General features: G+C 49.6%; 2 protein-coding genes across 5 annotated transcripts in view; both read left to right on the forward strand.

Moving 5' to 3' along the window:
• The first annotated feature begins 6,424 nt into the window (after positions 1-6,424).
• On the forward strand, positions 6,425-19,937 carry C3H19orf38 (chromosome 3 C19orf38 homolog). Its single transcript, XM_003413369.3, has 7 exons — positions 6,425-6,594; positions 8,087-8,395; positions 10,356-10,448; positions 11,143-11,170; positions 12,001-12,044; positions 13,705-13,742; positions 19,204-19,937. Exons 1-7 carry the CDS (start codon positions 6,564-6,566, stop codon positions 19,351-19,353), a joined length of 693 nt encoding a protein of 230 aa, XP_003413417.1. The 5' UTR covers positions 6,425-6,563; the 3' UTR covers positions 19,354-19,937.
• Positions 19,938-21,171: 1,234 nt separating this feature from the next.
• Positions 21,172-27,065, forward strand: part of CARM1 (coactivator associated arginine methyltransferase 1) — a 44,693-nt gene continuing 38,799 nt past the window's right edge. For 2 of the 4 annotated variants that reach the window (XM_064280669.1, XM_064280670.1), the window contains exon 1: positions 21,172-21,394. In XM_064280669.1, the coding sequence (XP_064136739.1) occupies positions 21,172-21,394 (223 nt within the window). Of the gene's footprint in view, positions 21,395-21,912; positions 22,105-27,065 lie in introns of those variants that run through there. The other 2 variants (XM_023552422.2, XM_023552420.2) reach the window with 2 other exon arrangements.

Here is a 27,065-nt window from a genome sequence, read left to right on the forward strand (position 1 = left end):
CTCAGGATATAGTTCTTTGATCAGGACAGCCTCCTCTCAGCCAGGCCCACAAGCAGACCTCTCTCCGGCTTCTTGGCCTCTGCCCTGCTTGGGCAAGTGTTATAATGCTCTTTTAGCTCTGCTAATAAGTGCCTAGGGGCACCCCACTCCACCAGTAATCCTCAGCCCGAAGGCACTCAGCTCTCTTGCTCCGCTGAAAACCCCTTGCTCCTTGGGCCAGGAAGCCAACTGTGCCATCTCCTGCTGGTCTTCTGGTTGGTCTGCCTCTGCTGCTGCTGCTTCTCTGCCACTGCTTCTAGCTGTCTCTCACTATCTCCGGTGTTACAGCTCACGCTCTCTCTGTCTCTCTTCTGAGTCTAGGCAGTTTCAGTGCAGGGAACCCGGATCGAATGGACGTGCTCCACTCCTACTGTTCTTTCTTTGTGGTGGTAGGTTCCCCTCTGCTCTGGGATTGACTACTCTTTTAAGCCTAGCAGGATGACAAAACTGACCAGTCCCCTCACTAGGGTTCCATATACCTTATTTGCATGGCCCCACCCCCACAAGGGGGCCAAGCACCTTATTCACATTATTAGCAAGCTATCCAATCCACTAGGTGGGCCACAAGCACCTCATTTACATAGTCTCACCCAGTCATTTGGTGAGAGATACCAGACGGGCCATATTAAGTAATTCACTGCACCAAAAGGTCGGTTACGGTTCAGTGGTAGAATTTTTGCCTTCCATACGGGAGACTCAGGCTCAATTTCTGGCCTAGGCACCCATGTGCAGCCACCACCTGTCTGTCAGTGGAGGTGTGCATGTTGCTCTGATGCTGACCAGTTTTCCGCAGAGCTTTCAGACTAAGACAGACTAGAAAGAAAAGCCTGGCTATCTACTTCTGAAAATCAGCTGATGAAACTGTGGGTCACAATGGTCTGATCCCATTATGCATGGGGTTGCCACGAGTCTGGGACTAACTTGACAGCAGCTAACAGCAACAATAAGCTATTGGTAAAGCCCAAGTATTTGGAAATTAAGCACCATGCTTCTAAATAACCTATGGCTCATAGAAAAAATTACCAGGGAAATAAAATATTTTTTCTTAATGATAATGAAACACAACATATCAAAACACAAGTGATGCAGCGAAAGTAGTGCTTAGAGGGAAATAATGAAGGATAATAATCAGCATCAAATCCAAATCCTCACTTTTCCACTTCTCTGATGCCAGCAGCACATGAAGCACTCCTTTTTCTCACCCTGGCCACCTGGAGGTAGGTCAGAGCTTATAAGTTAGGAGAACATTGTCCTTCAGACTGCCAGATAGGCGGATGCCAGCCACAAGTTTGGGAGTCACCCCTGGGCTCCAAAACTTCTGACCTGATGGCTACCAATTCAAGGATTTTCCTTTACCCCTTCGAGATACCAACCTCAAGCTCGGGAGTCCCCTGTGGGCTCCCTCACTTCTGACCTGCTGACTCCCGCTACTCCTTTGGGTTTTGTAATTCACCGAATGACTCAGAATTAATGGAAAGTGCTATACTTTATACTACAGTTTTATTATAGGAAGAAAAGGATACAAAGAGACAAACAAAGGGTGGTCTGTGAGGGTTCTCAATGTGGAGCTTCTATGGCCCGAAAAGGGACACACTACCTTCTCATATATGCATGGATGTCTTTTACCAACAGGAAGCCCATGGAACTTCATTGTCCAGAGCTTTCATTGGGGGTCTCATTATGTCATGCAAACTCCAGGCCTTCTCACCTGAGGTTGGCTGATATCACAAGGTGGTTTTTCTGGTCTGACCAGTCCCTCTTCCTATGATTACAGGGTAATCATGAGGTATTATGTGGTAAGTCTTTCTGGCCTGGCCAGCACCCATCCCAGAGTCACCTCATCACCTCACCTAACCTGGAGTCCTTATGGAAGACACTTATATTCCAAGGTTCCAAGAGTTATTTTTCAAGAGCCAAAGACAAAGGCCAAATTGTTGTTGTTAGGTGCCATAGAGTCGGGTCCGACTCATAGCGACCCTATGCACAACAGAACGAAACACCACCTGGTCCTGAGCCATCCTTACAATCGTTGTTATGCTTGAGATCATTGTTGCGCCACTGTGTCAATCCACCTTGTTGAGGGTCTTCCTCTTTTTCGCTGACCCTGTACTCTGCCAAGCATGATGTCCTTCTCCAGGGACTGATCCCTCCTGACAATATGTCCAAAGTATGTACGACGCAGTCTTGCCATCCTTGCTTCTAAGGAGCATTCTGGTTGTGCTTCCTCCGAGACAGATCTGTTCGTTCTTGTGGCAGTCCATGGTATATTCAATATTCTTTGCCAACACCACAATTCAAAGGTGTCAATTCTTCTTCGGTCTTCCTTATTCATTGTCCAGCTTTCACATGCATATGATGCGATTGAAAATACCATGGGTTGGGTCAGGCACACCTTAGTCTTCAGGGTGACATCTTTGCCATTCAACACTTTAAAGAGATCCTTTGCAGCAGATTTACCCAATGCAATGCGTCTTTTGATTTCCTGACTGCTGCTTCTATGGCTGTTGATTGTGCATCCAAGTAAAATGAAATCCTTGACAACTTCAATCTTTTCTCCTTTTATCATGCTGTTGCTCATTGGTCCAGTTGTGAGGATTTTTGTTTTCTTCATGTTGAGGTGCAATCCATACTGAAGGCTGTGGTCTTTGATCTTCATTAGTAAGTGCTTCAAGTCCTCTTCACTTTCAGCAAGCAAGGTTGTGTCGTCTGCATAACGCAGGTGGTTAATGAGTCTTCCTCCAATCCTGATGCCCCGCTCTTCTTCATATAGTCCAGCTTCTCGGATTATTTGTTCAGCATACAGATTGAATAGGTATGATGAAAGAATACAACGCTGACACAGATCTTTCCTGACTTTAAACCAATCAGTATCCCCTTGTTCTGTCCGAACAACTGCCTCTTGATCTATGTAAAGGTTCCTCATGAGCAAAATTAAGTGTTCTGGAATTCCCATTCTTTGCAATGTTATCCATAATTTGTTATAATCCACACAGTTGAATGCCTTTGCATAGTCAATAAAACACAGGTAAACATCCTTCTGGTATTCTCTGCTTTCAGCCAGGATCCATCTGACATCAGCAATGATATCCGTGGTTCCACGTCCTCTTCTGAAACCAGCCTGAATTTCTGGCAGTTCCCTGTCGATACACTGCTGGAGCCGTTTTTGAATGATCTTGAGCAAAATTTTGCTTGTGTGTGATATCAATGATATTGTTCTACAATTTCTGTTCAGTTGGATCACCTTTCTTGGGAATAGGCATAAACATGAATCTCTTCCAGTCAGTTGGCCAGGAAGCTGTCTTCCATATTTCTTGGCATTGACGAGTGAGCACCTCCAGTGCTGCATCTGTTTGTTGAAACATCTCAATTGATATTCCATCAATTCCTGGAGCCTTGTTTTTTGCCAATGCCTTCAGAGCAGCTTGGACTTCTTCCTTCAGTACCATCCGTTCCTGATCATGTGCCACCTCTTGAATTGGTTGAACATTGACTAATTCTTTTTGGTACAATGACTCGGTATTGCTTACGTCTTCTTTTGATGCTTCCTGCATCATTTAATATTTTCCCCATAGAATCCTTCACTATTGCAACTCGAGGCTTGAATTTTTTCTTCAGTTCTTTCAGCTTGAGAAACGCCGAGCATGTTCTTCCCTTTTGGTTTTCCATCTCCAGCTCTTTGCACATGTCATTAGAATACTTTGTCTTCTCAAGCTGCCTTTGAAATCTTCTATTTAGAAGCCCCCCAGGTTGGAAGGCACTCAAAAGATGACTGGGGTAGAGCTGCCTCCTCAAAGTAGAGTTGACCTTAATGACGTGGGTGGAGGAAAGCTTTTGGGACCTTCGTTTGCTGATGTGGCACAACTCAAAATGAGAAGAAACAGCTGTAAACATCCATTAATAATCAGAACCTGGAATGTACAAAGTATGAATCTAGGAAAATTGGAAATTGTCAAAAATGAAATGGAATGCATAAACATCGATATCCTAGGCATTAGTGAGCTGAAATGGACTGGTATTGGCCATTCTGAATCAGGCAATCATATAGTCTACTATGCCAGGAATGACAACTTGAAGAGGAATCATGTTGCATTCATCGTCAAAAAGAGCATTTCAAGATGTATCCTGAAGTACAACGCTGTCAGTGATAGGATAATATCCATATGCGTACAAGGAAGACCAGTTAATATGACTATTATTCAAATTTATACATCAACCACTAGGGCCAAAGATGAAGAAATTGAAGATTTTTATCAGCTGCTGCAGTCTGAAATTGATCAAACATGCAATCAAGATGCATTGATAATTATTGGCGATTGGAATGTGAAAGTTGGAAACAAAGAAGAAGGATCAGTAGTTGGAAAATATGGCCTTGGTGATAGAAACAATGCTGGAGATCAAATGATAGAATTTTGCGAGACCAACAACTTCTTCATTGCAAATACCTTCTTTCACCAACATAAACGGGGAGTATACACATCGACCTCGCCAGACGGAACACACAGAAATCAAATTGACTACATCTGTGGAAAGAGACGAAGGAAAAGCTCAATATCATCAGTCAGAACAAGGCCAGGGGCCGACTGTGGAACAGACCATCAATTGCTCATATGCAAGTTCAAGCTGAAGCTGAAGAAAATCCGAGCAAGTCCACGAAAGCCAAAATATGACCTTGAGTACATCGCACCTGAATTTAGAGACCATCTGAAGAATAGATTTGACACATTGAACACTAGTGACCGAAGACCAGATGAGTTGTGGAATGACATCAAGGACATCATCCATGAAGAAAGCAAGAGGCATTGAAAAGACAGGAAAGAAAGGAAAGACCAAGATGGATGTCAGAGGAGACTCTGAAACTTGCTCTCGAATGTTGAATTGATGAAGGCCAAATTAGGTAAAGTTAAATTTTTTATCATACAGGAATGTATAATTTGAAATGCTTGTATTAAAAAATAAAGTTTAAAATCAATTATCTAAACTTACACTTTAAGAAGTTATAAAATAAAGAACAAATTAAATACAAGTAGGAGAAAGAAAATAAAGAGCAGAAATCAATGAAATAGAAAATAGAGTATACTGTACTACCTGTACTAGTTGCCTTCAAGTCAATTTCGACTCATAGCGACCCTATAGGACAGAGTAGAACTGCCCCATAGTGTTTCCAAGGAGCAGATGGTGAATTCAAACTGCCAGGGTTAGCAGCCAAGCTCTTAGCTGCTGCGCCACCAGGGTTCCAAAAGTTGGTACTTTGAAAAGATTAATAAATCTGACTCGCCTCTAGCAAGACTAATGAAGAAAAAAAGAGAAAACACCAATTACTATTATCAAGAATGACTGCGGGAACATCACTACAGATCCTATAGACGTTAAAAAGATAATAAGGGAATATGAAAAACTTCATACCAATAAATGTGATGACTTAGATGAAATGGATAAATTCTTTGAAAATACAAACATGCTAATTACAATAAAGAAAAATCACAAGGCACCATGTCTGGAGCAGCAAGGGAAGTTTTTCCTAAATCCAGAGGATTCTGGAGAGATTTTTCAGAGTTACATTTAAGCTGAGACCTGAAGGATGAGTGGGATTTGACCAGGCTCATAAAATTGTGTCCCTGACAGGTCAAACACATGTGCAAAAGCCCTGAGGTCAAAATGAACTTCGTGTGTCCAAGGAAAAATGTTCACTCCAACGGCCCTTTCTGGTGTTCAATGACCACACACCTACATTCTTCCCAGGGGTGAACCTCCAGGTAGACCTGCTTGATTTGAACAGGATCATTTAGAGTGACCAAAGAACCTCACTGGTAGGACAGGTTCTTGGAAGTTTTGGGCTATAAACAGGAGGCAACTAGTCATGCAATCTATGTTTTTAATGTCCTCTGTTCTGGAGCTAGTGGTGCTTTCGCCTGAGTGGTGAAGATTTTCTTCCCTGTGTCTTCACATTTGGAGTACTCAAACCTACTAAGCATTGCATTTCATACCCTAAGTTCTTTGCATCTAATATCCACTACTCTTAGACCCATTCTACAGAGCAGCAAGCTGAGGCTTCAAAGAAGGACCCTGCCTTGCCTGAGGTCACAGAGGCCAAGCCCTAACCACTATACCCTACCACCCTCACCATGCATTTATCTCAATTTTGGCATTGTTTGGGCTGCAGTTTGTGTCTTGGATGTGGGTTCCCCAAAGAGCCCACTGCCATTGCCCTTCCTCATGCCCAGGAGTTCTCTTAGGGGGAGAAAAAACAAACCAACACCCAACCATCGGCGTCTGCTTTTCCCTCCAATCTGCAGAACCACAGCCACCAAGATGCAGAGAGGTGCTAGAATCTGATGTACGTTAGTAAAAGGGGTGGGGAGAGTAGAGAGTGCCCAAGGCTGTGCAACTTCCTGCCAGTGAGGAAACACTGGGCTTCGGTAAGCACTGGTTCTCTTTTCCCCGCTCCAGCCTCACAGGAGGAGTTGGCGGGCAGCCGTGGGCCACTCTGGCCTCAGCCAGATTTCTAGCCACACGTGGGAGGAGAGATGCCCTGGACTGTCCTACTCTTTGCAGCTGGTGAGTCTAACGCCCCCTCTACCAGCCCTACCCCACTGTCCCAGCCCAACCTACCTTGCTGCTCTGGGGGCAGAAATCAGTGCAGAGCTGCCCCTTCCCAGGTGAGGCAGGAAGCTGAGCTCTGATAGATTTGGCTAAGAGCCTTGGAAACTCCCCAGGAGGTGCGTTCTCTTGCTGGGCTCCTCATCATCTCTAAGTCAAGAATATCAGAAACATCAATCCGTTGGAGGGGACATGCCCATGCCTCATAACTCAGTCCCTTCGGCCTCTGTAGCAGGAGGATCTGCTGGGGGTGGAGGGCAGAGGGTGGGCCAAAGTGTGGAGGCTGAACAAGGCAAGGCTTGTGTAGGTTTCATCTGAGCCAGACGTCCTGTTCAGCAGCCTGTGGGCAGCTGGGGCAAACACTGGTCTCTGGGGAAACTTCCTCCTGCATTAAGCCATACTCCGAATCCATATTCTTCACCACAGCCTGGGTTCTGGCCCCTCTGCCTTTCCCTCCTCCTGCTCTCCCCCTTGGCCACCCAACTTTAGCCACTCTGGCCTCTTCACTGCTCTCTTACCACACTCAGGGCCTTTGCTCTGCAGGTCCTTCTGCCCTTCTGCCCCTCTGCCCCTCTGCCCTTCACCAGGCTACTCCCTCACCTTCTCAGGGCTCAGCCCAAAACTCACCTGTTCAGGGAAGCCCTCTGCAGCTGCCCCAACTGATGCAGGCTTCCCAGTACCCTGTCTGCTTGGATGCATAGCACCCCTTGTCTCCTGGACAAGAACGTCAGGTCCAAGAGGCATGCATATCTCTCTGTCCTGTTTACTGCTCTGCTTCCAGCACCCAGGGCAGTGTCTGGCACGTAGTCAATGCTGAGTACGTATTTGCTGATGAGAGTAACAGGAGTACCGTGTTTTTACGCAAATAACCCGCCAGTTATACTTCTTTTCCCAACCACACAACCTTCCCCATTTTCATAAATGTGCTGTGCCTCGTGTTATTTATATGGTGCGTTATTTGTGAAAACATACGGTATAGTTGTGTTATTCCATGATGACTACCAAGGAGCCCTGGTGGTGCAGTGGTTAAGCACATGGCTGCTAACCGAAAGGTTAGTGGTTTGAACCCACCAGTTGCTCTACCGGAGAAATATGTGGCAGTCTGCTTTTGTAAAGATTACAGCCTTGGAAACACTATGAGGCAGTTCTACTCTGCTCTATAGGGTTGCTATGAGTCGAAATCCACTTGATAGCAATGGGTTTGGTTTTTTGGTTTTATAATGACCATCACTATTATCATAAAATGACTCAAACACCCTGTGCCAGGTACTTAATCACCTCAACCTAGCAGTAGGGCAGGAATCACTATCCTCCTGACACACATAAAAACCAAGGCCCAGAGAGGTGGAGCTACCTGCCCAAGGCCACACAGCCAGGTTGGGGAGCCTGGGCTCCAGAACCTCCACTCTAACCACTCACCCACATGCCCATCTCTTATTCTGCACCCCAGGCTCCTTGGCCATCCCAGCGCCGACTATCCTGCTGGTGCCCCCGCACCCCAGCAGCCAAGATGACCCCATCCACATCGCATGCATGGCCCCCAGGGGCTTCCTGGGGGCAAATTTCACACTGTACCGTGGGGGGCACGTGGTCCAGCTCCTGCAGGCCCCCGCAGACCAGCTCGAGGTCACCTTCAACTTGAGTCGTGGTGGCAATGAGGCTCCAGGAGGAACATTCCACTGCCAGTACGGCGTGATGGGGGAGCACAGCCAGACCCAGCTGTCGGACCTCAGTGAGCCAGTGCAGGTTACCTTCCCAGGTAAGACCTTCCCACGCCGCATGGCCAACAGCTCCACTTCCACACCACTGAGCCTTTGCATATGCTGTTCCCTAGCCAGGAACTCTGCATAGGAAAAGCCAGGCTGATAACTCGCCGTGGCTTCCTCATCTCTCCTTTCTTAATCCTCACAACCATCCCATGAGATGGGTACAGGGATTCTCCCCATTTTGCAGATAAGGAAACCGAGGCACAAGAGGCAAAGGGACTTGCTCAAGTCACACAACGAGCAGGTGGCCAAGCTGGGATTCCAGTGGGCTCCAAAGGCCAGGCTGTAAACCACCACACTAGACTACACCTTTCCCTTTCGGCCACAAACATTTGTGAACACCAACTCTGTGCCAGGCACTGCAGAGAGTGAGACAGTGTCCCTGCCCTCCTGCAGCTAACATTCCCTGGCGGAGACGGAGGATAAATAAGCAGTTCAATAAATATTCAGTATGTGAGCAGGGATAAGTAAAGTTCAAGGAAGAAATACACCCTGGCAAAGGGTGTCATTTTAAATAGAACATAAGGTGGCTACAGGAGGTCCCTCTGAAGAGGTGATCTTTGAGAAGGAGCCACCATGTGAGTATCTGGGGCACGATCGTTCCAGGCAGAGGAAACAGCCTGTGCAAAGGCCCTGAGGCAGGCTCCTGCCTCAGGAGGAACACGGAGGAGCCCAGTGGGACTGGAGTGGAGTGAACAAGGGAGAGAGAGAGGAGAGGAGGGCAGGGAGAAGATAGGGGTAGAACGTGCAGGACCTTGTGGGCTGCAGTGAGGATTTTCCTCTGAGTGAGATGGGAGCTGGGGAAGGGCTGATGTATCTCCAGCCTCTCCAGGAGAGGAGACAGGGTGTGGGCTCTGAATCCAGGCTTAAAGGGAGGAGCGATGCTCCCCCAGGGGTTCCACCTCTCCAGGTGGACCACTGTGTCACCCACAATCAGAACTTTCTGCTGCAAAGAGGTCCTTGTTGCCAGCAGAGGCCCGTATGCTGTGTGACAGAACAGTCTCTGTGTGCTTCCCCGCCACAAGTTCTGCTGTCAAAGGCCCCCTTCTCTCACCTCAGCCTTGTGGTCTTGGGGTAGGGAGGGGGCAACAGCCATCCTACCCAGATGAATGAATAAACAAGAGCTGACACTGTGAGAATCCAAGTGTGAGTCTCTCCGTCCCGCTCCTGGTTTAGCTCCTAACCTTTGCTGAGGTCAGGGCACCTCCTCCTGAACCCCCTGAGAGATCTCTTCTCTCTCCAGGGAGAGGCAGCTGAGTCCTTTGCAGAGAAGAAAATTCTGGAGCTGGGGCTTCCATCCTTCTGTTTCTGACCTCTGTGTGGGCCTCGGAGTCCACTATGTGGCTGGAGGTGGATTTGTCTGATCCCCTGGGACCCAGGCTGAAACCACCAGGACTCCTCAGATAGCAGTAACTAGAAACTTGACTCAAACTGGCTTAAGTAACAAAAGGGAATTTGTTGGTTCATAGAATTGGAGAGTCCATAAGGATATTGCTTCAGGTGTGGTTGGACCCAGGTGCTCAAAGAAGTCAGGAATCCTTTGCCACTCGCCAGTCCCACTTCCGTCTGTAAGAGCTTTATTCCCAGGCAAGTCTTCCCTGTCACGGTGGCAAAATCATCCCCTGCAGCTCCAGATGTACATCCTACCAGTTTTGCAATGCTAGCTTTGCAGTGGTCCAGCCAAAGTACCAGAATTAGCTGTCATTGGCTCAGCTTAGGCCACATGCCTTCCCTGAACCAATTGTGACGATCAGAGGAGGGAATATGCTAATTGGCTAGGCTCAACGCTTGCTTATTCCCCAGGGTCCAGCTATACACAAGCCATATGGCTGGGGAGCATGGGAGAGAGCTGGCTCCCCAAAGGTAACCTGGGGGAACCACAGGTGTCCCACCCTCTCCCTCCCCCTACAGCTCCATGACCTGCCCTCTCTCTCTTTTTCCATTTTCTCCCAGTACCCACATGGATCCTGGCATTGTCCCTGAGCCTGGTTGGAGCCCTCCTCTTCCTTGCTGTGTTGGTGGCTATTGTCATGGTGATCAGGAAAGGTAACAGTGGGCACAGAAAACACAGCACTGGCTGCCAGTTTTTGACCCCTGGAGTGCATAAACGTGCTCATGTTCACACCCATTTTTTTGGAGCACAGAGGAAGGCAGTATGGACAAATCTCACTCTAAAACGCAGCAGTGAATACTGTTCCATAAGTGAGATAAGGGTGGTAGACAGGGGGAATTGTCTGAAGTTTTTCCATGTTACCTCCGTAATTGAAAAAAAAAAAAAAAGACATGTTGGCAAGGGCTCTCCTGGTGAGTGGCAAACTTGCCAGATGAGAAGGTAAGGCTGGGCTGTGAGTGTATGAGGGAAGGAGGGGGGATGCATTCAGGGTTAGGGCTGGGGGCCTTACCAAAACCAAGCCTGTTGCTATTGAGTCGATTCCAACTCATAGCGACACTATAGGACAAAATAGAACTAGAACTGCCTCGTAGGGTTTCCAAGGCTATAAATCTTTACAGAAGCAGACTGCCAGATCTTTCTCCCGTGGAGCACCTGGTGGGCTTAAACCACCGACCTTTCAGTTTGGAGCTGAGCGCTTTAACCACTGTGCCACCAGGGCTCCTTAGGGGGCCTTACAAACCGGAAATTGCTGCTTTCTCTCTGAGATCTTTGGAGCTTTAGAAACTTGCCAGATGGGACTGGAACCCAAATCTAACTATATTTATTTGTTTTGTTTTTTGTCTCCAGTTAAAGCCACAAATGCTCAGAAGAAAAGGTGAGACAGTCCCTGGAGACTCTCGGAGGGTGGTTTTGGGGACAGAAACACTCAATCCCAGCCCAAGAGATCCCGATGGGTGTCCAAGAATCTTTTGCTAAGGAGCTGGGCCTGGTTCTTGGATTCCTATCCCAAACAGTGCCTACCAGTGGGAGGGCCAATTAATAGGAACAGGAGCCATTTATTAAGGGCCTACTGTATGCTGGTCACTGGACAACTAGGAGACTCCCAAGTAGGACCTCACATTATCCTCACTGCACCCCTGGAAACAGGCAGTATTAATAACCCCATTTTACAGATAAGGAGACTGAGGCCCAGTGCTCAGTCACACATAGAGCAAGTGGTAGAGCCTTCCTCACATCCCCTTATTGCCCGCTGCTGGAAAATTGCTGCAATTCATTTAGAAATCTATGACGGGGGAGGGGAGGGTCTGCTGGGGTTGCTCAGCACCGACTTTGCACCCCCTAGGCCGTAGCCCCGGTTCCTGGGCATCAGAATGTCTGCTGGCCTCCACCTGAGGTTTGAATCATAGCCTCACCTGGCTGAGGGGCTCGGGCAAGCGAATTTCTATTATTTCATTTTCCCATCAACCTGGCCAGGCGGTGAGAGGATGCAGACGTGGGAAGGCTCACCCAGCGTACCAGCTCCATGGATCAGGCATTGTTGCTTTCCCTCCCAGGGCACTCTGTAAGGAGGCTGTGCGGATGGGTAGGAGCTGAGGGCCAAATACTGGGGCTGCTTTGGGGCCGGGACTTCCTAAGAGGCCACCCCAGAGTGCTGGTAGGAGGCTGGGCAGAGTCCTTCTCACTTTCTCTTGAACTCCTTTGCAGAGAGCGAGAATCCTGCTGGGCCCAGGTTAACTTCGCCAACTCAGGTATGAGCCTCCTCACTCCTGTCCTCCTCCCCGAGAATGCCAGCATGCCTCATTACTCCCTACTTCAACCTTCTCCTCAGTGGCTCAGTCCCCTTAGGGTCAAGAACACCCCCTCCACCTGCCAACATCACCTCTCACCTGCTCTCCTTACCTTTCACTCACTCGCCCCTCAACCTGGAACACTCTTCTCCCTCAGGGCTCCTCTAAAAGTCACCTCCTCTAGGAAGCTTTCCCTGACCCCCAAGACAGGGTCTTGGCTTCCGACATAATACCCGTTGCTGTCGAGCCGATTCCAACTCATAGTGACCCTATAGGACAGAGTAGAACCGTCCCATAGGGTATTCAAGGAGCGCCTGGTAGATTTGAACTGCTGACCTTTTGGTTAGCAGCCGTAACTCTTAACCACTATGCCACCAGGGTTTCCTCCTACTTAATGCCTCCCCTCAATAAAAGCCAAACCAGTTTCCATCAAGTCAACTTTAACTCATGGCGACCCCATGTGTGTTAGAGAAGAACTATGTTCCATAAGGTTTTCTTTTTTAATTTTATTTATTTTGTTGTTGAGAATATACACAGCAAAACCTATACCAATTCAACAGTTTCTACATGTACAATTTAGTGACACTGATTACATTCTTTGAGGTATGCGTAGAGTTTTCAATGGCAGATTTTTTGGAAGTAGAGTGCCAGGCCTTGCCTTCAAGGCACCTCTAGGTGGACTTGAACTACCAGTCTTTCAGTTAGCAGCCCAGCACAGTAACCAGTTGCATCATCCAGGAATTCCCCAGCACCCGTCAATTCTCCTTACCCCTCAGCAGCAACACAAATAATCATTGTGTGCTTCCTACTTAACATTCACCGCCCCTGCTAAAGGATCAGCTCCACTGCAAAAGGACTGTGACCGTGACTGTCTTTCTCCCCGCTGCACTTGAGTGCTGTCCTTGTGCCTGGCAGGGACCACTCAGGAAATACTACTTGTCTTCCAGAACCTGTAGTTCTGCCAGTCTCCACTAGGGGGCAAGAGGCAGCCCGCCTGTGAGATGTGCTGTGTCTTGAGTGAAGAAACTCAATTTTTTTGTCCTACGGGTTTTTTTTTTTTTTTACACATTTATTGAGCACCTACCATGTGCTAAGATCTGGGGGTGCTGCAACAACCAGGGCAGACGTGGATTCTGCCACAAGCCCACACTCCAGCGGGGAAACTGCCCATGGCAGGGCTGGACTTTGGGATGAAGCGGTCAGCCCAGAAAAAAGTGATATTTAGGCGGAAACCTGCAAGAGGAACAGGGAGTTGCTCGGTGATAAGTTGGGACTGGGCACTTGGGAAAGAACCTGGAGAGATGGAATCGCCTGGAGGTGTTCCGGAAGGTGGGAGTGTGAGGAAAGTGTGAGTTGAGACAAGGCCTCCATCTTCTGAGAGCCGTCAGAGGCTGGAGGGGGGCTTTGAGCAGGGGAGGAACATGGTTCTGTCTGTAGGTGGAACAGTTCACTCGTCACAGAGGGTTGGAAGGGAGCAAGAGAGGATGCTGGGAGATGGGCCCTGCTCCCTTCCCCCAGTGGACTTAGGGCCTGTGGGCTGGGGGGAGGCTGAAGAGGAGGCGGTGGGCAGGGAAATTTAAACTAGTCTCAGCCCTGGCTTTTCTCTCTCTTTCTGTTACAGACATGTCCTTTGATAACTCGCTGTTTGCCATCTCCATGGTGAGTGGTTCGTTTTCTTGGTCCTAGTTGCCTGCTGACTGTCCTAACCACAGGAAGGCAGGGATTATGACTGGGCTGGGCCAACCTGGTGTCTCTGAGCTTTGGTGATCAGGAAGAAGCCCAGATTCACTGAAGAGGAACCTGTTTGTGAGTGGACAGTTGGTTCCGGAAAGTCTCGGCATGAGAGGATTGAAGTGGCATGTTGGCCAGGCCTTGGTGTAGCAGTGGGCAGGCCCCTGAAAGACACTTGCTGTGGTTGTCAGCCTTGCCTGTGCCTGCAGACAGGGATGGGGTCATGGACCAGCCTTCCAGGATGGCGACAGAGGACTTAGAGTGACCTGGTGCCCTCTTTGGGGTCATTGAGACTTGCGACAACCTGATGCATGCTGTTGTCCTCTCCTGGTAAAGGAGAGTTTACATCTGTGTTTGCTTCCAGGGAGTTCAGCTTAAATGCCCCATTGTGTGTTTCCCTTTCAGAGGGAAGGGTCTCAGAACTCCAGTTTAGTGAGGGGTGTGGCTCCTCCAGGTCACACAGTGTCAGAGCCAGTATTTGAACCCTGGTCTATGGGACTCCTCTACCTAGGTGCATCTAGGGGTGGCCTTGGCACTTGTACTTTTTTTTTTTTTGATAAATCAGAGAATGTCTGACCCATGAACACCATGGACCAAGGAAATGTTCACCCGGCTCCTCGCAGCCCAGGGGAGAGTACAGACCTGGGGTGCAGATGGCTCCACTAGAGGCAGCCAGCCTCAGAGTTTCCATTTGGACAAATGGACATTTCAGGACTACCATCAGGGAGCCTGAAGCTGAGTTGATCAGTGTGATCACTGTCTTAGTTATCTAGTGCTGCTGTACAAGAAATACCACCAGTCGGTGGCTTTAACAAACATTTATTTTCTCACAGTTTTGGAGGCTAGAAGGCAAGAAGTCTGAATACAGGGTGACAGCTCTAGAGGAAGGAAGGCTTTTTCTCTCTTTTGGCTCTGGGGGAAGGTCCTTGTTTCTTCAGCTTCTGTTTCTTGGTTCCTTGGAGATCTCATGTGGCTTGGCATCTTTCTTCCCCCATCTGTGCTTCTTGGCTTAATCTACTTTTACATCTCAAAAGAGATTGACTCAAGACACACCCTACACTAATATTACCTGATTAACATAACAAAATCCATTCCCAAATGGGATTCTAACTACAGCTATAAAACCCCTTGCAGCTAGGGTAGTGGATTCCAACTCACAGTGACCCTATAGGACAAAGTAGAACTGCCCCATAGGGTTTCCAGGGCTGTAATCTGTATGGGAGCAGACTTCCACATCTTTCTCCCACAGAGCAGCTGGTGTGTTTGAACCACTGACCCTTTGGTTAGCAGCTGAGCATTTAACTACTGCACCGTCATGGCTCCTTAACCATAGCTGCAGGGGTAGGATTTACAACACATAATTTTGAGGAACACAATTCAATCCGTAACAGCCACCATGGACGGGGATGATAGTGGATTGGGCCAATTGGCAACCCTAGCGGGAGAGCATTCAACACACCCTTCTAGGGCATCTGGATGGTAGCAGGTGGAGACATTGGGAAGAACAAGACTGTTTCACATAAACAGAGGATGCTACGTAGAATGGAACGATGGGGTAGGCGGTGACCAAGAAGCGATTTTAGATGGGAGGCCAGGAAGAGCCCTTCTGAGATTGAGCAACAAGGAGGAGGTAGCTGGGGAAGAATGGGAATATTTGATCTAGGCTGAGGACACATTCTTGGGATGGTCCAGAATAGCTGGGATGGAGTGGAGTGAGGAGTCAGAGAACTTTGGCTTTTATTCCAAGTGAGGTGGAGCCATGGAGGGTTCTGAGCACAGGAGGGCGTACCCTGTCTCAGGTGTTCACAGGCTCCCTCTGGTCACTGTGGGGAGGACAGACTGTGGGGGGCGAGGGTGAGATCCAAAAGACTAGGGCGGACGGACAGCACTGGTCCAGGTGTGCGAAGTAGTGTATGGCTTGTTGGCAGTGGAAGTGGAAGGAGAGGTCAGATGCAGGGTAGGGGAGATTCAGGGGATGGGAAAAACAGGAAGGGGTTGGGTTGGAATGAGGGGGCTGGGGGCAGCCTACGGAAGGAGGGAGACTGGGATGGCTTCTAGGGTTTTGGTTTGGATGGTCTGCCCTTTCTTGGGATGGGGGAGGAGCAGGCTTGGAGGGACCAGGACAAAGAGACAAGTCGCCTCACCCGGTGGTGCCCAAGAGCAGATGGAGGCATGAGTCTGGAGTTCTGGAGAGAGGTTCGTTCTGCAGTCAGCCTCAGAGTCACCGATATACAGATGGTGGGGGGAAGGGGGCTTGGCACAGCTCATGGAACAAACCCCGAGCTGTTAAGGAAAACCTCACAAGCAGCGCAAATTCTACAACTTCCCGTGAGGAGCCACGCTGCCCAAGGCACCAACCTGGTGATTTTTCCTTTTAAAGGCATTTTATGTGAAACATTGGAAAACAGAGAAAAGCAAGGAGAAAAATCATTTGTTTCTGGTGATTTTTGTCACCATTGTTCCTGGTGACTTTTATAAAAAATTATGCATTTTAATTGTTTAAATTTTCACATGTGCTGTGTGTTTATATATCTGTATTCAAAATTATATATCCAGACAAGTTTCCTTCTATTGCTAACCCCTCTCCACCCACCAGCCCTCCCTCTACATGTACACAGGTAGTCACTGTTAGGAGCTGCTTGGGACAAATGCAAGCCATGTGAATATTGTTGTTGTTGGCCCCTGACTCATGGCGACCCCATGTGTTACAGAGTAGAACTGCCCCCTAGGGTTTTCTTGGCTGTAATCTTTATGGAAGCAGTCTACCAGGCCTTTCTTCTGCGAAGATGCTGGGTGGGTTCAAATGGCCAACCTTTAGTTAGCAGCCGTCACAAATCAGCAATGTACCTCCAGGCTCCTCGTGTGAGTAGTGTTGTTGTTAGGTGCCTGTCTTCGTTATCTAGTGCTGCTATGACAGAAATACCACAAGTGGATGGCTTTAACGAAGAGAAGTTTATTCTCTCACAGTCTAGGAGGCTAGCAGTCCGAATTTAGGGTGCCAGCTCCAGGGGAAGTTTTCTCTCTCTGTCAGCTCTGGGGAAAGGTCCTTGTCATCAATCTTTCCTTGTGGAGGAGATTCTCAGTGCAGGGACCCCAGGTTCAAAGGACGCACTGTTCTCCTGGCTCTTGTTTCTTAGTGGTATGAGGTCCCATGTCTCTCTGCTCGCTTCTCTCTTATTTCTCAAAAGAGATTGGCTAAAGACACAATCTAAACTTATAGACTGAGTTCTGCCTCATTAACATCATAGAGGTAGGATTTACAACACATAGGATAATCCCATCAGATGACAAAATCATGGACAGTAACACAATACTGGAAATCATGGACTAGCCAAGTTGACACATATTTTTAGGGTACACAATTCAATCCATGACAACGCCATTGTGTTGATTCCAACTCATAGGCACCCGGTGTACAACAGAACAAAACCTTGCCTGGTCCTGTGCCATTCTCACAACTGTTGTTATGCTTGAGCCCATCGTTGCAGCCACTGTGTCAATCCTTCTCATCCATGGTCTTCCTCTTTTTTGCTGATGCTTACCTTAAGCATGATGTCCTTCCTGAGGGACTTGTCCCACCTGATAACATGTCCAAATTACCTGAGATGAAGTCTTGCCATCCTTGCTTCCAAGGAGCACTCTGGCTATATTTCTTCCAAGATGGACTTGTTCGTTCTTCTGGCAGTCCATGATGTATTCAATATTCTTCACCAACATCATAATTCAAATGTATCAATTCCTCTTTGGTCTTCCTTATTCATTGTCCAGCTTTTTTGCATGCATATGAGGCGATTAAAAACACCACAGCTTGGGTCAGGTGCACCTCAGGCCTCAAATTCATAAGGTTTTCACTGGCTAGTTTTTTTCAGCTGCTAGGTCCGTTTTCCTAGTCTGTCTTAGTCTGGAAGCTCTGCTGAAACTTGTCCACCATAGGCGACGCTGCTGGGATGGGAAGCTTCCAGCATCACAGCAACACTCAAGCCACCATAGTACAACAAACTGACAAGTGGCTGGCATGTGATTATAGCCCATCTATACCCAAATCCTCATCTACGGACTTGGACTTGAACGTGCAGGAGATTGTGACGATGACGCAGGACTAGTCAGTGTTTGGTTCTGTTGTTCATAGTTGCCTTAGTTGGAGTTGACTCTATGGCAGCAAACAACAATGATATATCCTTATTCATTTTTTTACACAAACCATAGCATGCTGTACCCACTGTTATGCACGGTGCTTCTTTTCCTGAATGGTAAATTCTGGAAACCTTTTCTTGTGTCTTTCCAAACTGTTAGCTGTGCAGTTGGTTAAAATAACAATGAAGCAGCTGTCATGTCTTGAGCTTTTACTGTGTTGAGAGCCTGATATTCAGCTTTACACCCTGTGAGGTGGGGTTGACAGTTCTATTTACAAATGAGGACCCTGAGGTTGGTTATGGGCCTTACCAGGGTCACCCAGCTAGGGAGGGACTTTTGTTTTAGCAAGTTCATCTCTCCTTGACTGGCATTTGCGGCAGGAACCTCCAAAGTGGAGGAGGGAGTAGACTCTTGAGGGAGCCTGGAAAGGGAGGGGAGGAGGTAATAGTAATTGCTTTGTTCATTTAACACTTACCAAAAACCAAAGCCAAACCCATTGCATTGACTCCGACTCATAGCGACCCTATAGGACAGAATATAACTGCCCCATAGGGTTTTCAAGAAGCGGCTGGTGGATTTGAACTGCTGACCTTTTGGTTAGCAGCCTAAACTCTTACCCACTGTGCCACCAGAGAGCACTAATAATGTGCCAGGCATTTCACCTATTTAATGCCTTTATTAAAAGCCTCATAGCAACCCTATTGTTGTTGTATGCCCTCGAGTCCATTCCGACTCATAGCAACCCTATAGGATAGAGTAGAAATACCCCATAGGGTTTCCAAGGCTGTAATCTTTATTGAAGCAGACTGCCGTATCTTTCTCCCGTGGAGCTGCTGGCTGATGGACCACTGACCTCTTGGTTAGCAGCTAAGCCCTTAATAATCATGTGTCACCAGGGCTACTATAGCAACCCTAAGAGGTGGGTATCAGCATTCTTCCCATTTTGCAGAGGGGAAACTGAACACAGATGAGTTAAATCACTTGGTTCAGGTCACACAGCAAGGAAGTGGTGGAGCTGGGATGTGAACCCAGGTTGTCTGGCCCTCTATGCAACAAAGAGGACAGGAAAACTGAAGCCTGGGTCACATGGATGAGCCCAAGGACCCTGAAGCTCTATGCGTGTGTTGGGGGGAGGGCAGTGTGGTGAGATGAGATCTGATGAGCTAGGGAGTCTCAGGCTTAGAACATGGGGAAACCCTAAATCCTGAAACCTGAAATCACCCAGTTCTCTCCCACTTTTCTTCCATGGACAAAGAAAATAGCTTCAGACGAAGATGTGGCCACCCTGGATGCTCACTCTAGCTCCACTGCAGCCTCCAGCGTCTCCGTGCCCCAGAAGAGGCCCACCTCCACATCATCCTCACCTGAACCCCCCAACTTCAGCACTTTCCGGGCCCCGCTCTGATCATTGGGGCCCCTATGCCTGTGTGTCCTCCATTCTGCCCTCTCCTTCAAGCTGGCCAAGCCGTGAGGGGTCTGTGCTCCTTCCAGCTACTTCTGGGGGCTCTGGCTGGTGTTTTCTCAGGGAATTGAATAGACAAGATGAAGGGGCTCCTAGCCTTGGGAGCATCCTCATGGAGGAGCAGGAACAGGAGGGGCACAGGCATTGGCCTGTAGCCTGGACAGAAAGCAGGAAGCCCCTCTTTGGATTCTCAGCTTCTCAAGACCACCGGGGAAGGAGATGGGGATATCTTTTGGCCCCCTAACTGGGCCACAGGAGGGCTGCGCTCTCCACAGGTACCTCTCTCCAGCACCTGACTGAGGCACCGGGTTTTTGGAGCTTAGGGTACCTGGAGGCATGGCTAAATTATTAATTATAACACATGTTGAGGTGTTTCTAAGGCCCCTCTAGAGTGTAATTTTTCAAGCCTGGGACCCCTGGGGTCCAATCACTGGATACCTGGGGGGCGGGGTAGTGCCTGTTCACTGGTTGTTTGAGGCACTCTCCCTCAGCTGTGGTCAGGGTGGGTGTGGGGAAGCCTGTGAGAGCAGACGGGTGCTACACTGGGTTTCCAGTAAGGTCCTTGCACCGGTGGGTACAGGAGGTGGAATGATGTGGGGAGGGAATTGGGGAGAATAGGGAGTAAATGAGGAGGCCCAGGGAAGGGTGGGAGCTGGGGAGGATGGGAAGTGGCCCCAAGCCACCTTGGGGCCCCCAAAACGGGATGGGGGCTTGGAACAGTGGAGAGGGGGGAAAGGCGGCTCCGATGGAAGATTTGTGTGTGACGGGGAAGGGGCACTTAGCCCTGCTCTGCTGGATTCTTGGGCTATCATTTGAGGGAGGGGAGAGTTACTGTAGGAAGGAAGGAACTGAGAGGGCCCAAGGGGCTTTTGAAGGGGTCAGAGTTTTTTTCTGGGGGGAGGCGACAGTGAAGGCCGCAGGTGGTGGAGGAAGCAGTGGGAAGGAGGTGGAGATGATAGAGAAAGGGAGAAGGAGCGGTTGAGTCCTAGGGGAGGGGGCGTCCAGACAGGGTTCAGGTCGAGGACAGAGACTGGATCCATCTCAAAGGGCCTTTCCAGGCAGGGAGGACCGGGGTGGGTGGGGCTATGGGCCGGGTGGGGCTATGGGCTGGAGGCGTGTCCCTTGGCCTTGACCTCGCCCCCCAGCGCCGGTCCGGTCACAAAGCGAGTCTCAACTGAGGGGAGCAGGGCAAATACAGTGGTGGGGCCTCGTTGAAGCTTGACTCCTCTTCTCTGCGGGCAGCCTTACAATACCAGGCGGGGCTAGGGGGCGGGGCCCAGCTTCAGGAGCGTATCCGAGCTGTCCAGCCCGGTCAGGGGAGCCTTCTCACAAAACTCGACCGTTGGGGAGGGACGGGCAGGGACGGGGAGAGACGGGCAGGGACGGGGAGGCGGGGCCCCGGGGCGTGTTCGCGCTGCCTAGCACCGCCCCCTGACGCACGCTCCCGCCCCCTCCGCTCCTGGGCCACCGAGCCACCTCACAAAGCGGCGACCGTTCACGTGGGGCGGGGCCGGGTGCGCGTGCGCGAGGCCCGGCCCCGCCCCTGGCGCGCTCTCTCCCCGCGCCCAGGACCGCCGCCAGGGGCCGCTGCGCCACGGGGCCGGGCCGCGGCGGCGGCGGTGAGGCAGCGCGCGGCCGGCAGGCGGCGCTGCCCGGCTCGGCCTTGGCCTCGGCCTGCGCGGCGGCAGCAGCGGCGGCGGCTACGGCCTGGGCCCGGGCGCGGCGGCGGCGGCGGCGGCGGGGCCTGGAGCCGGATCTAAGATGGCAGCGGCGGCGGCGGCGGCGGCGGGGCTGGGCGCGGGCGGCGCGGCGGTGGCAGCCCCTGGAGGTGCAGGGCCCTGCGCAGCCGTGTCCGTGTTCCCCGGCGCCCGTCTCCTCACCATTGGCGACGCGAACGGCGAGATCCAGCGGCACGCGGAGCAGCAGGCGCTGCGCCTCGAGGTGCGCGCCGGCCCGGACGCGGCGAGCATCGCCCTCTACAGCCGTGAGTGCCGGGCCGCCGGGGCGGGCAGAGGGTCGGGCGGCGCGTGGGGACTCGCACGAGGCCGGCCGGGATGGGGGTTCCTGAGGGGGCCACACAGGTCCGAGGTGCGGGGCCCGGGGGCCCGAGCGTGAGGAACCCTGAGCTGTGGGGGCCTGGCGGGGGTCCCTAGGGCTGAGCTGAGGCCTGGAATGAGAGCCGAGGGACCTGGGTGTGGGGGGCCCGGAATGAGGGGTGTGAGAAACGGTGTCACGGGGCCGAAAGAGAAGAGAGGGCGTGCGTGGCGGCCAGAGGGGTGAGGCGCCCAGAGTAAGGAGGGACGCGGGAAATGGGGGAGCGAGGGGCTTGGGATTTGGGGGGCAGGGTGGGCAGGAAGTGGGGGCTGAGAATGGAAGGTGAATTCCGAGGAAGCAGGGCTGTGGGGGCTGGGTGGGAAGGAAAGAGGACCTGGGGTGTGGGAGGGCTGGGAGCCTCGGGGGCGGGTGTGGCCGCCTTGGCCGGGCGGAGGGTGGGCTAGGGGCTCAGGACAGTCGGACAGTGGTTCCTAGACTGAGGTGGCCAGGAGGACCTGGTTCCCCCCATCTGGAAGGCTTGGCCGTCAGGATCTCCGGAGTGGGCAATTCCTGGATGCGGGTGTGTGAGCCGCAGGATGTGCCCCTGGTGGAAATGTGTAGGGACAGGGCCGAGGCTGAAGTCCGGCTTGGAAGTAAGAGGTAACCTCCTCTCTAGCCACTGTCCTGCCTTCTTTTGGGAGATGTGAGAAGCTGGTTACATCTTCAGAAGCTGATTTCCAAAACTGACATTTCTGTGGAACAGAATCTTACATGTGTTTGCCAAGTACCCTGAGTCTTTGTAGTTCCTCCTTTTCTCTTGTTACTTTCTTTTCTCATCTATTCTCTTGGATTCCTGGTTCACATTTTGCTATTCTGTTTCATTCTGCTTTGTCTCCCAGGGTTTCTCGTTTGGATGCTCTGGGGAGGGGGGATCTGTCCTGGCTTTGGCCTGTAAGAATTTTTGGCCACTTCGGGGATGCTGTGTTCCAAAGAGAAGCCTCGAGCAGTGGGTTCTGGGAGAGTTTTCTTTGCACCTTGGTTTTGAAAAGATAGGCTGAAGTGTGATGCCCTCTCTGCTGGTGCAGGTCTGGGGTCTTCTTGGACCAAAGAAGGGAGAAGGGTATCCCAGGTGGGAATCATCACTCTGGACAGATACTTAAGCTCCCTCTTAAGCTCAGCAGAATCTAGAGATCATAAGCACGGCCATTCATTTGGCAAGCACTTGTGGCTAACTATACTGGGCGGAATAAAGTAGGGCAGTTTTTCTCAAACTAGGATCCCAGAACTTGGCCTCAGAGGGCTTACTCTCAAGGAGTTCCAGGGTTTGTTGTTGTTGTTCGTTTCCCAATAAACTTTTTTATTTTAGAAGTTTTAGATTGATAGAACTATTGTGAAGATAGTACAGAGAGTTCCCATATATCCCATTCCCAGTTTCTCTGATTTTTAACATCTGACTCCAGGAGAGATTTTACGTTTTGTGTTTTTGTTTGGTTGATAATCTTGAAGTTATTACTTGTACTAAAGACAACACTTCTTTTTTAAAGGTAACTCATAACAGAAACGTGCTTAAAGAGGAAAAAGTCTGCGTTTTTCAAGCTGGGCTCCTTAATCCGGGATGATGTATTATTAAGTAACTGGAAGTTTTTTCATTTATGATGCTCAAGTAACAGTGGCGTGGGGTTAGGAGTGTGGCTCCTGGAGTCGGCCAAAGCTGGGTGTATCAGTTTTCTACAGCTGCTAAACGGTTACCATAAATGTGGTGGCTTAAAACAACAGAAATTTATTTTCTTACAGTTCGGGAGGCCAGAATCCGGAATCAAGGTGTCAGCAAGGCGGTGCTCCCTCCGAAGTTTCTGGGGGAGGATCCTTCCTTGCCTCTTCCAGCTTTTGGTGGCTCCAGGTGTTGCTTGGCTTAGGGCAGCATCACTCCAATCTGCCTCTGTCTTCAACACGGCTTTTTCCCCATTGTCTTTGTGCCCTCATCTTTTCTTGTAAAAGCACTTGTCATTGAATTTAGGGCCCACCCTATATCCAGGATAATCCTATCTCGAGATGCTTAGTTATAGCTGCGAAGACCCTTTTCTCAAATAAGGTCACCTTCAGAGGCTCTGGGGGTTAGGATGTGTTTATATCTCTTTTGGGAGACATTGTTTAATCCACTATATGGGTTAGGCTCATGCCCTGCCATTTTACTAGCTGTGGGACTTTGTGCCTCAGTTTCCTCATTAAATCGTGTGGCATAAGGTGTGTGCTCAATAAACGAACGAAGGTAGCACCTGCTCCGGTAGTGGGCTGGTGATGGCCACGAAGTTGGCTGGGTTACTGCTCAGGGCGAGGCAGCACTTGTTCCTGAGAAGGATGGGAGAGAGCGGGTGCCCAAGATGGAATTGCTCTGAAGTGTCCCAGGGAGAGTACAAAGTCCTGGTGTTGGGATGTGGGGCGTACGTATGTTTGGATCTGAGAGCAGGCTAGGCTTGGAGCACTCACCAACAGTTCCCTGGAAGAAGAGATGGTCCAGCCACTGCGGGGACGTGGGAACTGGGCGGGCCAAGGGGAAACACCCCCTCATGACTTAGGGGTAAACCAGGCTATGGAAGCTTTAGGCCCTCTCTCTCTCAGTCTTTTTTTTTTTTCCCAGTTGTAAATATATGTAGCAAAATGTTTGTCATATCATCACTCCTCATATGTACAACTCAGTGACATTGTGTTCATCATGTTCAACCATCACCATTAGGTTTCCAACGTTTTTTCATCATCCTTAACAGAAGCTCATTGTCGCCTAAGCAGTGACTCTCCCTCCTGCCCACCCTTGGTAACCACTAATAAATTTTGGTCTCTATACATTTGTCTATACTAAATAGTACATATAAGTGGGATCATGTAATATTTGTCCTTTTGTGTCTGACTTGGTTCACTTAGCCTAATGTTTTCAAGGTTCCACCAAGTGGTAGCGTGTATCAGGATTTCATGCTTTCTGGCTGAGTAGTAGTCCATTGTATGAAGGGATCACATTTTGTTTATCTATTCATCTTTTGATGGACGCTTAGGCTTCCACCTTTTGGCTATTATGAATTGTGCTGTAATGAACATTGGTGTACATGTATCTATGTTCCTGCTTTCAAATCTTTGGGGTCTATACCTAGAAGTGGAATTGCTGGATTGTATGGAAATCCTATGTCTAACTTTTTTGAGGAACTGTTTAGGCCTTCTCTTGGGATGAACTTCCTTCCTTGGCTTCAGCATTTTCCATCCTGGACTCTTCCAGGGCCTGAGTGTTTTGGCCAGGTGAGCAGGTGTCAGGAATCCTGTTTCCCACACCTGCCCATCGTAATTCTCTGAAGGAGAGAAAGGCAGGCAGCAGACAGCAGACAGTGTACTGCAAGCTGCTTGTTCTTCCAGATTCCCAGCATTTCAGTTGGTCGTGTTGGTGGGGACATGGGGTGTAGTCCAGGACACCTACATGAATCCCGCATTGCTTCATGTGTGGGAGGTGGACCAGAGGCATCTTTGGGTGCTGGCGAGGGCCCTGAATGTGGGGTCTAACTGGTGTGGGTCATCACCTATGTGGCCTTGAACTAGCCATTTCATTTCCTGAGCCTGTTTCTTCACTTCTAGCAACACTTGCCTGCCCACAGCCTCAGTTTCCTCATCTGCCGTGGGAGTAATACCACTTGGATCTCGGGAATGTGGGTGAAGTGGAATGACGTGTGTGCAGCAGGGTGCCAGGAGGTAGCAAGCATTTGGCAAATGGTAGATATTTTCGCAGAAATTCTTGACAGTGATGTTACCAGTATGGAGTAGTGAAGAGCTTGCCTTTCTAGGTTGGATCCCTTATGCTGCAGGGCTTATGCCCTCATGCCCCGCTCTCTTGCCCCCTTGGACAATGGGAGAGAGACTCCTGGGCCATGACCTTTGCCTGACTCAGCAGAGCCCAGAGAAGGGAGTGGGGAGCAGGACTTCCAACCCTGTTCCCTGACGTGTGCACCTCCATGTGAAAAAGCTGACAGCTGCAGACGGCCCTGTCCTGGTCACTTAGCAGTGAATGCTAGCCCCACCCCCACCCTTTCCTGCTACTTGAAGTCACCTTGGCCTGTGTCCATGGGGTTGGCCAAATGGCAGCTACCAAAACCAGGCCATCTTCCCTGGGCAGAGGTAGAGGCCTTTGGCATGGGCTTCTTGGGCCTTGAGGAAGCTTTGGCACGGCCTCTGGATTTCTTGGACTCCAGCTGTCCTCCCCTTGAAAAGGAGGCAGCTTCTTGGGGAAGCCCGTTGTGGGACGGCCAGGGCAGAGAGCAGAATCAACTCTCAGTTCCCCAGTCCGACGAGCCTTTTCTGGATTTGACTGTGTCACTTTTCCTTGGTCAGCACAAGTCAATTTGGTTGGTTCTCTGGGCCCGCCCCGCCCCTTGCTAAGAAGAGCTGTGCCCAGGACTGGCTCTGGCAGGGTCTGAATTTCAATTTGTGAGGGCCATGCGAGGGGCTGGAAACTCCAGAAAAAAACCCTTCTCAAAAAGAGGGCTGGAGCACTATTCACAATAGTTAAAAGATAGAAACAACTGAAGTGTCTATTGCCAGATGAATCGGTAAAGAAAATGTGGTATACCAGACCATGGGGTATAAAAAAGCTGTAAAAATAAATGAAGTTCCGATGCATGCTACCACGTGGATGAATCTGAAGACACTATGCTGAGCGAAATTAGTTAGACAGAAAAGGATAGATACTGTGTGATCCCACTTATGTGAAATATGTAGAATAGGCAAAAGCATAGAGACCAAAGTTTATTAGTGGTGACCAGGAGCTGGGGAGAGGATGGAATTATTACTGAAGGAATTCTGAGTTTCTCTTAAGGGTGATGAAAACCTTTGGAAATGCATGGTGGTGATGCCAAGTTGTACACTTACAAATGGTTAAAATGACAAACTTTGATACATACATTCTACCACAATAAAATTTATAAAAAATTAAAAAAAAAAAAAAAAAGGCAGAGAATGGCCTGCTGCCACAGAATCTCCTGACTTTCTCCAGCCATACTCCTGGGACCCTCTGTGTGGGCTAGGGAGGGTAAAACAAACAAACAAACAAAACACAAACCCATTGCCCTTGTTGATTATAACTCATAGTGACCCTATAGGACAGAGTAGAACTGCTCCAAAGGGTTTCTAAGGCTATAATCTTTAATCTTTACAGAAGGAGCCCTGGTGGTGCTGCGGTTAAGCACTCGGCTAACAATGGAAAGGTTGGCCGTTTGAACCCACCAGCAGCTCTGCAAGAGAAGGTTGTGGCAGTCTGCTTCCATAAAGATTTACAGCCTCACAAATCCTATTTTGCTCTGTCCTATAGGGTCTCTATGAGTTAGAATCGTCTCGATGGCAACGGGCTTGGTTTTGGTTTTAGGACATTCAGTGTTAAGGTGGGGTGACAACTAAGAAAGCTGATAACACTGTAAGGGCATTAGTGTTTCGTTGGTGCCTGCCAGTCGCTAATGGCTACTGTCATTTATCAAGGATTTGCTGTGTACCAAGCTCAGCATCAACCTACACTGATACACTCAAATGCTTGACCTTGGAAGGACCTCGGAAGGAGCTGGGGAAAGGATAGTAGTATGAATCAAAACCAAAAA

Source organism: Loxodonta africana, chromosome 3, assembly GCF_030014295.1.
Source record: "Loxodonta africana isolate mLoxAfr1 chromosome 3, mLoxAfr1.hap2, whole genome shotgun sequence".
Taxonomy (NCBI): domain Eukaryota; kingdom Metazoa; phylum Chordata; class Mammalia; order Proboscidea; family Elephantidae; genus Loxodonta; species Loxodonta africana.